Source organism: Pteropus alecto, unplaced genomic scaffold, assembly GCF_000325575.1.
Source record: "Pteropus alecto unplaced genomic scaffold, ASM32557v1 scaffold94, whole genome shotgun sequence".
Classification (NCBI taxonomy): Eukaryota; Metazoa; Chordata; class Mammalia; order Chiroptera; family Pteropodidae; genus Pteropus; species Pteropus alecto.
In genome coordinates, this window is record NW_006437736.1 from 3,182,025 (window position 1) to 3,195,803 (window position 13,779).

The following is a 13,779-nucleotide window of genomic DNA, read 5'->3' on the forward strand; positions in this document are numbered from 1 at the left end:
GACAGCAAGCAAGATAATAAGTAAAAGCTATGATAAGTGTTAAAAATAAGAATAAAACAGAAAAGGAACTGGGGCATGGTTTTCGTTTTAGATAGTGTGGCCAGGGGGTTCCGTTTTAGAAGGTTTTTCATTTTAGATACTGAGCACAGGGTCAGAACCTGAATGAAGCAGGGAGTAAACCACTCCTAGATCTGGGCGGAGTACATTCCAGGTCATTGAAACTGCAGACTCTCAGGCCCTGAAGCGGGAACGTGCCACACGTGCGGGAGGAGCTGTGAGGAGGCCACATTGGGAGCAGAGGGAGCGAGGGTGGGAAGTAGCAGGAGATGAGGTCAGAGAGAGGAAAGCAGATGGTCAGATGTTCAGGGCTCTGTAGGTCATCACAAGGGCTTAGCCTCACATCAGAAGCCTTTGGAGAATTCTGAGCAAGCCTTGCACGATCCGACTTCTGTTTTAAGAAGATCACTTTGACTTCTGTCTATTATTGATAGAAAGGATGGGGGCAAGGGTGGAAGCAGGGAGACCACTGGAGAGGCTACAGCGGTGACCCATACGAGTAAGAAGGGCAGCTTCTGGCCTGGACGGAGATGGCGAGACATGTTCAGGTTCTGGATGGACCTTGCAGATAGGGACAGTGGTATTTGCTGACACACTGGCTGTGTGTGGGTCATGAGAGGAGTCAAGGGTGACCTCAGGCTTTTACCCTGAGCAACTAGAAAATCGGAAGAATAGGAAGACTATAAGAATAGGTTTGTATTGGACCGTCAGGAGCTCAGTTTTAGATCTGCTCTTACCACATCGTATTATAATTTCCCATTCATATGTCTGTCTCTTCTTCCAGACTATGAATTCCACGAGGACAGGGTTTTGACTCACCTCTTTGTCCCCAGCAGCAGGCACAGGGCCTAACCCACACTAACTGAATAAATATTGGGTTGAAAAGGGGATGACAGGAAGTGAGTGGCTGGACAAATGGATTGATGAGTGGATACAGGTAGATGAAAGGAAACGGATGGATTGTGGAAATGAGGAAAAGAAGACGGAGCGAGGAAAGGACTCGGCGCGGATTCTCGTAGCCTTGCTTACCTTGGGCAAGTTTCTTCACTTCTGGGAGCCTCACTCCCCTCGCCTGTCAAATGGTCACCATCCTGTTTCTCTCACAGAATGGCGATGGATCCACCGAGATTGTGAATTCGAAAGCATTTTTTTTTTTTTTTTAACTATAGTGACATAGGGTCATGGCGATGGATCCACTGAGATCGTGAATTCGAAAGCATTTTCTTTTTTAAACTGTAGTGACATAGGGTAGCGTGGTTCCCTCCCCTTGGCAAATCGTGTCCTCTCTTATGGTTTCTCACCTTGCTCTATGGAATAAACCAAACGTGACATGTAAGAAGGAAAGATGTGGTGCTCACGCAGCTTCCTCTAGACCGGGGAGGAAGTCGTTCGTTCTATCATAGAGCACATGGTGGTGGTCAGGAAAGCAGCTCCCCCAGGCCATGTCGAAACGCAAGCGCGGCATCGCTGCACGTACAGCCGTCTCAGACACTGAAATCTGTGCTTCCTGCAAACCGTCCCCATGGTTCCTTGGTCCCCTGGCCTTCTGCTTTGCTCTGAAAATGATAGTACAAAAAATGACATGAATCGGTCACAGCGTGCACGAGAATCTCCTTGGCCTCTCCAACTTAGTGAATTTTATTATTCCTGTCTGTCTCTCTTGATATATTTTTTAAAATTATTTCTAATTACAACAGTAACACATATTCATTGTAAAAAAAAAAAGTTCTAACTACATAGGAGGCTTTAACATAGAACTTGAAAGTCTCTCATTATACAGACCTGATATATATGGCTTAGTATTGATAAGTGACTTTTTATCCAATTTCCTTTTTTAAAAAGAAGTATATATGCAGTGTGTGTATGTGTGTTTATGTGTGTGTGTGTGTGTGTGTGTGTGTGTGTGTGGTTTGTGAATAAAAGGTTATACGCCAAAATTTTGCTTATGTTTTTCTGAGAGTAATGTGATTAAGAAGAATTTTTACTTTCTTCTTTTTAACTTACCTACTTTTCCTGGGTTGTAAAAAGTGAGCATGTATTACATAGGAAATAGGGTAATCGTTATTTTAAACAACAGAGAATTTATAATTATTAAGTTATTTCAAATTTGTTTTGGATAGACATTAATCGTACTATGGTTTTAATGAATATAAATTTTCCTTTTGCTTTATTTGTTATTTAGTTCTAACCAAGATTGACAACTATACTCTGCTGGATTTTTCCCTGCTCAATGCTCCAGAAATTACTGAGAACAACATTGACCTGGACTTGAAGGTAACCTTATCATCGAGTCCTCACCCTGGCTATCAACAGCCAGTGCACTCGTCCCTCTGTATCTGTGGGGAATTGGTTCCTGAACCCCCATGAATACCAAAACCCACAGATGCTCAACCCCTTATATAAAATGGCCTAGTATTTGCATATAACCTATGCACACCCTCTTGTCTACTTTAAATCATCTCTAGATTGCTTATAATACCTCATACGATGTAAATGTTATATACTTAGTTGTTATACTGTACTGTTTAGGGAATAATGACAAGAAAAACAGTCTGTACATGCTCAGTACAAACAAAACTATCATAGACCTAAGTAATAGTGCATATCAGCAAAAGCAGAAATTTTTTTCGAATATTTTCGACCCACAATTGGTTAAATCCTCAGACACGAAACCTGTAAATTAAGAGGGCCGACTGTGTTTGGAGAACAAATATTACGTGCAAAGAAAATATACCTACATGCTCTTCAAATAATTTAATTTCCTTCCGAGCAACTCCCTCGTGTTTATGCTCTTTCAAAAAGACTCTTGAACGTTTTTGTAATTAGTAAAAGATTGTTTGAGTTGCACAACGTATGTCTGCACTTAGTAGAACTTCACATGTCAGTGATTGTACATATTGATACTCATATCTCTAACTCTCAGGTTAGTCAATTTAACTCAGGGCTACTGACCTTGGTTGGAGCTGTCAGTACGTGAAAATGGTGTTTGCTGGTTCTAGAAAAGTGATTAACTGCCCTTACCTTTAGTTTTATCCCAAAGTTAATGTCATTGTTTTTAAAAATGCATATTAACATATTTCGATTACTCGATCATTCAAATTAGTTACATATTAACACAAGACACCGTTTTGGAATAACGACCTATAGCTAATGGGAGCAGCATTGGAAATGCCACAAAAACGCTTTCAACTATTCCAAGTCCTGGGTCCTTCTTAGTTTTTCTCTGACACCCCAAATGCTCAGCTCTCACAGATTTTGAAGGGCAAGGGTTTGACATCTCTACCTGGCACCTCAGGCACTATTCAGAGCTGTCACCTCCAGCTAAATAAACCTGCCTTCCTTTCTCAGAGAAAAGGGCTGTTAAGGAACTTCTCACTGGGTTAAAGCCTAGGGTGGACAGCCATGCCCAGATATATACTCGAGAAGCCATCAGAGCTTTGAAACATAGCCACTAGTCAAGGAGTCAGAAGGACTTCCCCTTTTTTCTTCCCTATTGAGTTTCTGGAGTTTTCCCTATTCTGACTTGAGAGGGTCCACCTTCTTCGGTCCTGCACATTTGAGTTTTTACCTGATTCACTGGTTTCTCTGTCTTCCCACAGGGCGTATTCTACCCACTGGAAAACCTCACCGACCCCCCCTTCCCCCCAGTGCCCTTCATGCTTCCAGAACGCAGTGACTCTATGCTCTACGTTGGAATCTCCGAGTATTTCTTTAAATCTGCGTCCTTTGCTTATTTTACAGCTGGGGCTTTCAATGTCACTCTCTCCACAAAAGAGGTGAGGAGATTTAATGGATGATGACAATTGGCACCAATATTTAATCTTATATAAGTATCCCATTATGGGGTTTTTTAATGTCTTAGTTTCTATTCCTGGGCCTCCGTAGACTATCACTCCGAGGAGGACGGCGAATGGAGTTGTTAAATGAGTGTTATTAGTTGGGGAGTTTCCAGTCCTTCTAATTTCAGTCTTTCGTGATACTGGGTTACTATTCTAGATTGCTCTTAAATAGTGCCATCACTTATTACATGTGACCTTGGGCAATTTCAATTTATTCTCTGTGCCAGACTTTGCGTATTTGAAAAATGGGAATTATAATAATTCTTTATGTATAGGGTTGATACGGACTTTAAAGAGGTTTAAATAATGTAAAGTTTTCAGACCAATGCCAGGCACAGAGTAAGTGCTCTGTAAGAGTTGCTGATTATCGTTATTTTTCCTTGCGTTATGCCAATGTAAAGATCTCCTCTGTTAGTAATTGCAACTGACTTATCCGCAATTACCAGTAATAGTACAGATATTCGTTGATTCTCTTTGCCATGCCCCTCCCTTTTATAATCAGAAAACTCTTTCCAGCCAGTCAACCAACAACTTGTATTGAGCATCTTTTTTGAATCCTTTCATACTGTCGGTCTTAATTATATGTGTAGTTATAAACCTTATGTTCAAAATGCTAAGTGTGACAGCACCAGCTTCCATGCAGTGCTAAGAATTCGACACTTCAAGACTTGAAAACCATCCATATGTGCAGATAAATTACTTAAGCATTCTATGTCTCAGTAATCTCTGAAAATAAGGACAAGAACACAAGGCTTGTGGTTAACCACCATAGAATGTTTACACATAGATCATACATATGTGATATACACAGTGTTCCCGAGATAAAAGGCTCTTACCCCAAAGGAACATAACTTCCTGTGTGACCTTGGGCAAGTTGCTTTACTTCTCTTGACCTCAGATTTCCTATGGTTGGGCTATAAAATGACAGGTCAACTGCAAACACTAAAAGTGTTTTGGTACAAATAGCTTCATGATTCATAAAAATTGTAGGGAATGCTACATTTTTCCTGAAAAGACAACCCAGGTTAAAAACCTTACAGTGACATGATGGTCTTGATTTTCCAGATTTCCAGCCACTTGGTTCAAAACTCTCAAGGCATTGGCAACGTGCTCTCCCGGGTAAGACCTCAGGATTTGACTCCTGGATAGTGTATTTGGTTTTGTTGGAATTACTTCTGGGAGACTTGTGGGTTCCATTTTCTATTCCTTTTTGGTGAGAGCCTGAGTCAACCTTTCTATTCTTAGGAAGTTTTTTTTTTTTTCTTTTAATCAAATATCCACAAATATTTACTGAACAAGGTACTATTAAAGGCATTTTAAGTTCACGAAATAAGTCGTCTGTCCCTTCCACAATGTTCGACCACACTTAAAATAATTAGCTTAAATGGGAAATAAAGGAATAGTGCCCACACTCGTGACTTTAGTAAAGTGACTATTAATGTTATGCCTTGATAGCACCTGAGTTTGAATATAGTGTACTGAAAGGCTCAGGTCTGCCCTTGAGGACAAAGAGATAGATGCTCATGTAGCATCCTTGTTTTAGAGCAAAGATCTTGAGTCAAACAGACCTAGATCTGAATCCTAGTTCTACAACTTACTTACCTGGGACCTTGAGAAAATTACTTAACTTCTCTAAGACTCACTTTCTTCGGTTGTAAAATGGGGAGAACCTGCCTCACAGGGATTTTGTGAAGATTAAATCGGATGGCCTGACGTGGTGCCTGGCGCACAGTATGTGTTTGGTAAACATCAATCGTTATTCTTTGTTTTTTTGCATGTTATTGTTGCTATTATCAAAGAGGTTTTTTTCTATTCTAACTGCATGATGTAAGATTTAATCACCACAGGCCACCCCAAATTTGTGACGTCCCCTCATCGACTCACGTCTCCCAATCTCCGTTTCTTCCCCTGAACATGGGCAGATTGCAGAGATCTACATCCTGTCCCAGCCCTTCATGATCCGCATCATGGCCACGGAGCCTCCTGTGATCAATTTGCTACCGGGTAACTTCACCCTGGACATCCCTGCCTCCATCATGATCCTCACCCAGCCTGAGAACTCCACGATCGAACCTATCGTTTCCATGGACTTTGTAAGTCACAGGGACAGAAGGGCAGCCTGTGGATACCAATCCTCTTCCTACAGGAGACCACTGGCCCGCAGTGGTCTACCAAGTGTTTCGAGGGCTGGGAAGTAATACATCGGTTAGGGGTGAGCACAGGGTTGGGACTGTAGTGGGGAGAGATATGGGAAGTCAGTGCTCGTACCCCCATACATCGTAAAACAGCTCTGCACCCTTTTCCACTTCCTGTGCGCCCTTCCCTCTGCTTCAGTTTGCATTGATAGCCGAATCTCTTTTTTCTTTGAAATAAGTCAATCAAGATGGAATTCAAGTTTATTTGACCAGATGAAGGCCAAATGCAATCCAATAGAAAGGGACTAATACAATGAACCTAAGTGAAACATCACACACGCACACACGCACACACACACAGAGTATGTGGAGAAGAGAGATTAGAGAAAATAGAAAAATAATTTAAAGGAGGTCCTCAAACAAAAAGTCTTTATAGTTAGTTTTCTTACCTGAAAGACACTGTTTTTAGACTTATTTCTTTTCAATATCTCTTGGAATGAGAGGGAAAGTGGAGCTTATGATGCTTCTACTATAAGGAATAATATCCGTGGCCAGTTCATGACCAAAGAGATTTTACTCCTCTTAGTAACAAATGCTTTTGTTGTCTGCAGGTTGCTAGTACCAGTGTTGGCCTAGTTATTTTGGGACAAAGATTGATCTGCTCCTTGTCTCTGAACAGGTAAGATCAATAGATTTGATTTTCAAAAACCTTTGTCATAAGTGAATCAACAGACCACAGAGACAAAGCGAACATAACAGAATGGGTGAAGTTACCATTGGATAAAAAATGAATCACTTAACCACTTGTCTTGTAATAGTCCAGATAATTTCAAAGTATACACTTAACTAAAAAATGTGTTGAGAAATGGTTCTTTATTTCTTCCATTGAATAACATTAAGATAAAATGGGCCACGAAATAATTATAAATATAACTCAGTAAGTCTATGGCCATGCCACCCTGAACAAACCCGATCCTGTCTGATCTCGGAAGCTAAGCAGGGTCAGGCCTGATTAGTACTTAGATGGGAGACCACCTAGGAAGACCAGGTGCTGTAGGCATAAAATTTAAAATAAAAAAATAAGGGATCGTAAGCTGACAAGGTCTTTGCAATCTGTGAGGTCAACCAAAGATTGCTTCACCTAAATAAATAAATTAATTAATTAAATAATTTTAAAAATTAAAAAATAAATATAACAGTAATATAAATGCACAGTCTAATGCTACAGCAGTATACTCTAAAGTTCCTCTTTAACAAATTCAGAAAGCATGCTACTGAGGAAAGAGCATGAAATTTATAGGGTCAAGGCATGAAGTTTCAAATCCCTGCTCACAGGTTCTATGGCTATGATTATATTTATTAACCTCTGAGTCTCAGTTTCCTTATCTGTAAAGTAGTGAAGTTGGACTAAATCGTTCCTTTGGTACCTGCAGGCTCTGACATTCGTATCCCATTTCTAGAAGGTAGAGTTTAACGAGATCGTGCCACATGGCCTAGCTGGCTCTCAGATGTATGCCACACAGTGTGAAAGGACCTGAGCAAGTCATAGATGCAGGTCATTGAACACTCATTGCCGTTTGGAAGAATGGCTCATGTTCCTCAGACCTGTAAAGTTAGTAGTTGAAGCCATGAATCAGACTACCTAGGGAGACAGCAGGATATTAAACCAAGCACAAGGCCCTTCTGAGCATAAGACGGTCCCAACTGCACAGGTTGCAGTGCTTTGAGTGTGAAGATGGTTCCTGCAGGGGGCGCTATAACAAACCTCAGGATGTGAGTGGACCGGGCAAGGCAGGTGAGCCAGGCATCACTCAGGCCTCAGGCAGCCAAACCCAGATGCAAAACTTTGCAAAGGAGCAGAGGCATTGCTGAAAGAGCCACCTTAGCCTTTGCAAGAGCGGTAGCCCCACATCCTACACCGGCCACCCCAGCCAGTGCCTCCCCTCCTGGGCTTCTCAGGCAAGCGCTGCTTTTCAGGATGAGCTGGTTTGTTCTTAGGTGATATCATCACTCAGGCCTCAGGCAGCCAAACCCAGAGGCGAGACTTTGCAAAGGAGCAGAGGCATTGCTGAAAGAGCCACCTTAGCCTTTGCAAGAGCGGTAGCCCCACATCCTACACCGGCCACCCCAGCCAGTGCCTCCCCTCCTGGGCTTCTCAGGCAAGCGCTGCTTTTCAGGATGAGCTGGTTTGTTCTTAGGTGATATCAGAGAGAGACACAGCAGGAAGAAGCCTAAAGTGGGTGGGGATCAGTGAAACATCCCTGAGAAGAACCAAGAACACAGGGTCTCCAAATCCAGCTCCCCAGAACACCACAGCCTTTCTAACCATCCCCTGCCTGAAGGAATCTCTTTCTGGAGCTGCTTGGGGCAGGCTGTGTAGACACGAGATGCAGAAATCAGAGGCACATCCAGTGCGGTGAGTTTAGAGAGGTGGCGAGATCGTGGGCTTTGGAGTCAGAATAGCTGGTTCAAATCCCAGCCCAGATTTATTAGCTGTGGGGGTCTCGGGCAAGTTACTTAACCTCACTGAGCCTCCATTCCCTCCTCTATAAAATGAGGATGCAACAAAACCCACTTCAGGGGTCGTTGCAAGAAATACATGAGTTAACCCATGTAAAGTGCATATTAAGTGTTCAAGAAATGTTGGCTATGGCTATTACTTAAAATTTAGGCTGGCCTTAGCCAGGGGAAGGAGGTGCTCAATCATACAAGATCATTTCAAGAATTCCCCTATTCAGAAAACACCTCCTACCTGGTCTCCTGCCCAGCGATGGCTGTTAGAGAAATTGCCTTTTATTCTACTATTTGTGACCACTCGTTGTTATTGAGCCTTTTTTGTCTATCGGTCCTGTGCCAAGCACTGCATGTATACTGTTTCGTTTAAATCTCACAACTCTGTACCTCCAGGACCTGGCACAGTGCTCAGTAAATGTCTGCAGATTGAATGAATAATACTGGAGTTCGGTATTATTATACCCATTTTGCAGTTCATGAAGCTTCTATAACTTACGTCACAGAGCTGTTGAATAGTGGAGCTAGGTCTTGAACCTGAGCGAGTCTGTTTTCAAAAGCATGACTGTTTATTTACTACATTATACTGCCTTTGACGTAGTGAAAAGCTAAAACTTAAAAATAAGACTTAGACTTAAGACTTAAAAAATAAATACCCTTGCCTAGAGGCAGAAACCCACGAGCATGGAGTCACATTGAATCGAAACAGGCAACTTATTCTTTCTCAGTGTTAAGGATTGGTAGAAGACACTGGCATTGGACACAGCCCTTTTCTCATAGTATTACGGAATCGAGTAAAGGAAGGATAAAGAAAGCAAAAGCTGGGAGTATAAATAGTAAACTTGACCTCTTTGGGTATGTCTAGTTCAGAGCGCAGGCTCTGGAGTCAAGCATATGTGAGTTTGAATTCTACCTCAGTCATTTGAAGCTCTGTGACCATCAGCAAGTTGATTAACCTCTCCATGTATCGGTTTTCCCATCAGCAAAACAGAGCACCTCTCCATAGAGTGGTCGTATGGGTAGATGAGATGATGTAAGAAACACACACGACAGATAAGATGATGTAAGAAACACACACATATAATCAGTGCTCAGGAAAGATTCATTACTCCTAATATTTCTCTTTCCTCATTCTAGGATCAAAGTTTGACCAAATAAGACAGGGAAATTGGTCCCAACAGACATGACAAGTCAGGATGGTCTTAAAAGCTGTAGAGTTGGCCCTCGAAGTCATAAACCAGATTCTTACTGCTCTATCTACAGTAGAGACTTTTGTTCCAAACACAATTCTATTTGGAGGTAACTCTAATACAGGTCGGCTCACATAGTAGACATCTGAGATTATTTTGAGATTATTTCATTTTGAGATTTCAAGATTATTTCAGAAGCCAAATTAAATAACACTTTTCCTTTTTTGGTCCTCATCCAGATGACTTAATTCTAATCCTCTTTTCTTAATCACAAGTAAAGCTCAAAACAACTAAATGGACATTATTGTCGAACCATTTAGAACTTTAGAACATTTTGGACATGCCATGATTGAGGCTTGAGGTGTTCCCAAACTGCACCCCACCACCATTCACACACACACACACACACACACACACACACACACACACACACACACACACCCTACAACCCCTCCCATGAAACACCATCAGAAAATGCAAATAAAGCTGACTATAAGCAGATAGAATCACCAGTTAACTCCACTCCTCAAAGCCTGGGTGGATAAACATTTCCCAACGTGAGCCATCTAGAGAGAAACTCAGAAGGGAAAACAGGTCTGGGAAGAATGGATTCGGTTTCTGCTGGGACAGCGCTTTGGATGGGTCACCAGAGCTCAGGCTTGGCACCTGGGCTGCCCTCCATTTCCACCCTTCCTCCTAACTACTGTCGAAGACAAGACAGAGGAATACTACAGTGGGGAGCCCAGTCAGAGGAGGAAACCCCAAATGACTTCTTCCCCTTCTCTCAGACCCTGTGGGGGGAATTTCCAGGCTGCAGAAGGCAATGAAGTTAAAACGTTGGGGAACTTTTCCTCATTGAGAGGGTTCCTTTCATACTGGAATGGGCTCAACACATTCCTGCCCTCAAAACCTTTTGTAGTTGGACTAGATCCACAGCCTGGGGGTTTCAAGTTCTTCAGTTACTGGTTCTCCCTTTCGAGCCAGCCAACCTTATTTCCCATAGCTCCCTAAAATGAACATTCTGCTTTAAATCGGCTCACCCTCAAAGTGACCCCAATTCCAATAAACACTCCCCACCCATGTCCTGTATCTTCTCATTTACCCATATATCCATCAATGAGAATTTACTAAGCGCCTATTATGTTCTCTGCACTGTCCTTGATACAGAAAGTAGAGAGGACAGGGGTTTCTACCTTCCAGCTTCACAGCCTGGTGAGAGGAACACTCAGATTTCAGGCAATTACAATACTGGGTGCCAAGGGACATGGTAGGTAGGGTACTTACATGGTAGCGTGCAGAGTGCTTCTCCCAAAGGGCAGCTTCTTTTCCCCTATCTATCCATCCGTCTTCCCCCACATTCATTCATTCTCTCTCTCATACACACACACACACACACACACACACACACACACATGCACACACACATCTCCAACCCACGCTGGTTTCTTCACATTTTCACACCTCAGAATTCCTGCAGCAAGTCAGTGTGGTGCGTAAACCCTCAAAGGAGCACCTGAATACACACTACTTGTTATTGTTCTCTAATTGCTTCCTGTACATACAGCTCTCCATTCCTCATAAATAAGGATATAAATAAAATTCTTCACATTGCCTCGCACGTTGCTGAGTCTATAACAAGCACCTGTGAAACCTCTTGACCTGCTGACCTTTTCTCCATACTGCAGCCAGGGCGATCTTGACAAAACACAGACATCATCTCCCTTCCTAGAAGCCTTCCGTAGAGTCCTTGCTCTTAGGATAAATATCAGAATCCTAACATGGCCTGAGAAGCCCAGCTGGTCAACCCCATCTGCCTCTCTAGCATCATCTTGCTATACTCTCTCCCAAGCTCTCTGTTCCTGCCACAGGGCCTTTGCAACCTCTGCCTAGACCCCTCCCCCTTCCCACGTCTTTCCTCATTTTGCCTTTTTCATCCCGCTCATCCTTCATGTCAGCTGAAAGACGTATTTCCCTTTTTTGGAAAACTTCCTATACTCACCAAGTTAGATCAGGTTCCTTTGTTATTTGCCTCAACAAATTTCTTTCTTTTCACCAAAGCATTCTTCTCAGTCTGTAATGAAACCTTCATCAGTGAGGTTATTCGATTAATGCCTTCTTCCCCACTAGGCCTGTAAGCCGCCTCCCCACGTGAGAGCAATGGCCGTGTCTGGTTTTGCTCACAATCCTATCTGCAGCACCTGTCCCAGGGCTGACTATGTTAGATGTTCAATAAATATCAGCTACGTGCGTCAGTGAATGAACACTTAGTACCTGCACGTGCCATGCTCTTTGCTCAATCCTAGGAATACAAAGATAATTAATATTGACTCTCTACCTTGAAGGAGTTCGTAGTCAGAGGGCAAAGAGATAAACAATCATGGTAAGGTATTGAGGGCAGGACTGATTTTCAATGTCTGCTCTGGTCACGGGGTTGGAGGAATGGCATTGTGAATGCTCGTGCTTTGGTCCACCTGACCTTCATTTTGTCATATTTGATATGTTGACCCAGATCATGAAGGGCCTTTTGTCATGCTTGAGAGTTGGTACTTCAGCTCTGGTTTTCAATCAGGACGATAAACTTTCTCCAAAAAAATTTTTAAATAGGCTATATTCTTACATATCTGCAAGGTAGGGCTATCTGCGTTCCCTTTCCCCCCAAAGACTCTGTGGTCCTCTAATAAAAATTAGTTCCTTTTGTCAAGGCTGTAAGCAGCAGGTTAGGGCCCTGCCTGGCAGAGAATGAGAGGTCGAAAGACTGAACTCAGGCGCCACCTAGTGGTTTGAGCTGTGCCTGTGTGTTTTTCGGAACCAGAGCAGGGAGAGTTTGCTCTTTGCTCCCCCTGTTTCTCTGCAGTTAGTGAGATGCGGCCATTAGTAAACTAATCCCATGAGTATACCTCGAGAACTAGGACAGAGACGTGAGATGGTCCCAGGAGGAAAGGATAGTCGGTTCGTAGGACACCCCAGACAAGCTCACTCAAAGTAGATGGTCCTGAGGTGGCCGATTATGGCAGGGTTGTGATTAAAGAAAAAAAAAGAAAAGTCACAATTGTGTTCCACTCTTATGTAGGCCAAATCTCTAACCTGGTCTAGATTGTCCATGATAAGAGGTGGTGATAAGAGGTGGTGAGACCAGGGAGAGGCATCCCCAGCAGTGCCTTTAACCATTATACTGCACTGCCTTTCATGTCAGACAGCTATCACAGCTACCATTTCCCCTATGTCTTATGACTGAGCAGCTAAAAAATGATACAGGTGATACAGCCTTCTGAGAGCTGTGGCCTTGACTGAGCACAGAATCCAGAGTCAAGTAGTGTGAGATTTGCCACCTGGATCCATCAGTTGTTAATTCTGTGACTTGATGAATGTAATTCTCCTCTCTAATCATCAGTTTCCTGCAAAAGGGACAATAATAATTTCATCTATCACAGTAGCACTGTGAAGATTAATTTTCAAAATGTTTATAAAGCTCCTAAGAAAGGGCACCACTATCGCCTTCATCATTATCGTCGCATTTATTAATAAGGGATCAGCCTGGCTCGGAGAAGTTAAAAGGTTGAGTTCAAAGCCAGAAGACCTGGAAAACATTTCTCCTATCCAAGTACTAACCAGGCCCAACCCTGCTTAGCTTCAGGCATCAGACAAGATTGGACACGTGGGGTGGCATGGCTGTAGCCTGAAAGCCATTTATTTCTTAAGACTGTTCTGCATTCCAGGTTGCCAACAGGAAGTCCCACAGAGCAAAAGCATTTGGGAAACTCATTCTGGTTTCAAAGCCAAGGCTTCGGCTGTTTCTGCTCTGCTTTTTAAGCAGAAAATATAAGGGTAAAGATGTAATAGAACATTATGTCCTTACAAGGTTGTGTGTGTTTTAAATAGCATCTTATTGAGCTAAAAAAAAAAAAATTACTCTTTCGTTTTGTTCCTTTCTATTGAAATGATTGCTTTTAAATGTTCCTCTAATCTTTTCCTGTTGGTTTTTGTTGTTTTGCTTTGTTTTCAGGTTCCGCCTTACTCTGCCAGAATCCAGACGCAGCAATATCGAGG

General features: G+C 42.6%; 1 protein-coding gene and 1 non-coding gene across 2 annotated transcripts in view; both read left to right on the forward strand.

Moving 5' to 3' along the window:
* The window catches only part of BPIFC (BPI fold containing family C), a 28,290-nt gene that overhangs the window by 10,415 nt on the left and 4,096 nt on the right, over positions 1 to 13,779 (forward strand). Inside the window, exons 7-12 of the mRNA XM_025048775.1 lie at positions 2,240 to 2,331; positions 3,657 to 3,833; positions 4,962 to 5,015; positions 5,819 to 5,989; positions 6,643 to 6,710; positions 13,736 to 13,778. Coding sequence (XP_024904543.1) covers positions 2,240 to 2,331; positions 3,657 to 3,833; positions 4,962 to 5,015; positions 5,819 to 5,989; positions 6,643 to 6,710; positions 13,736 to 13,778 — 605 coding nt within the window. The remainder of the gene's footprint in view (positions 1 to 2,239; positions 2,332 to 3,656; positions 3,834 to 4,961; positions 5,016 to 5,818; positions 5,990 to 6,642; positions 6,711 to 13,735; position 13,779) is intronic.
* Positions 6,973 to 7,091, forward strand: LOC112481953. Its single transcript, XR_003047133.1, has one exon. It is a non-coding gene; the product is annotated as a 5S ribosomal RNA (ribosomal RNA).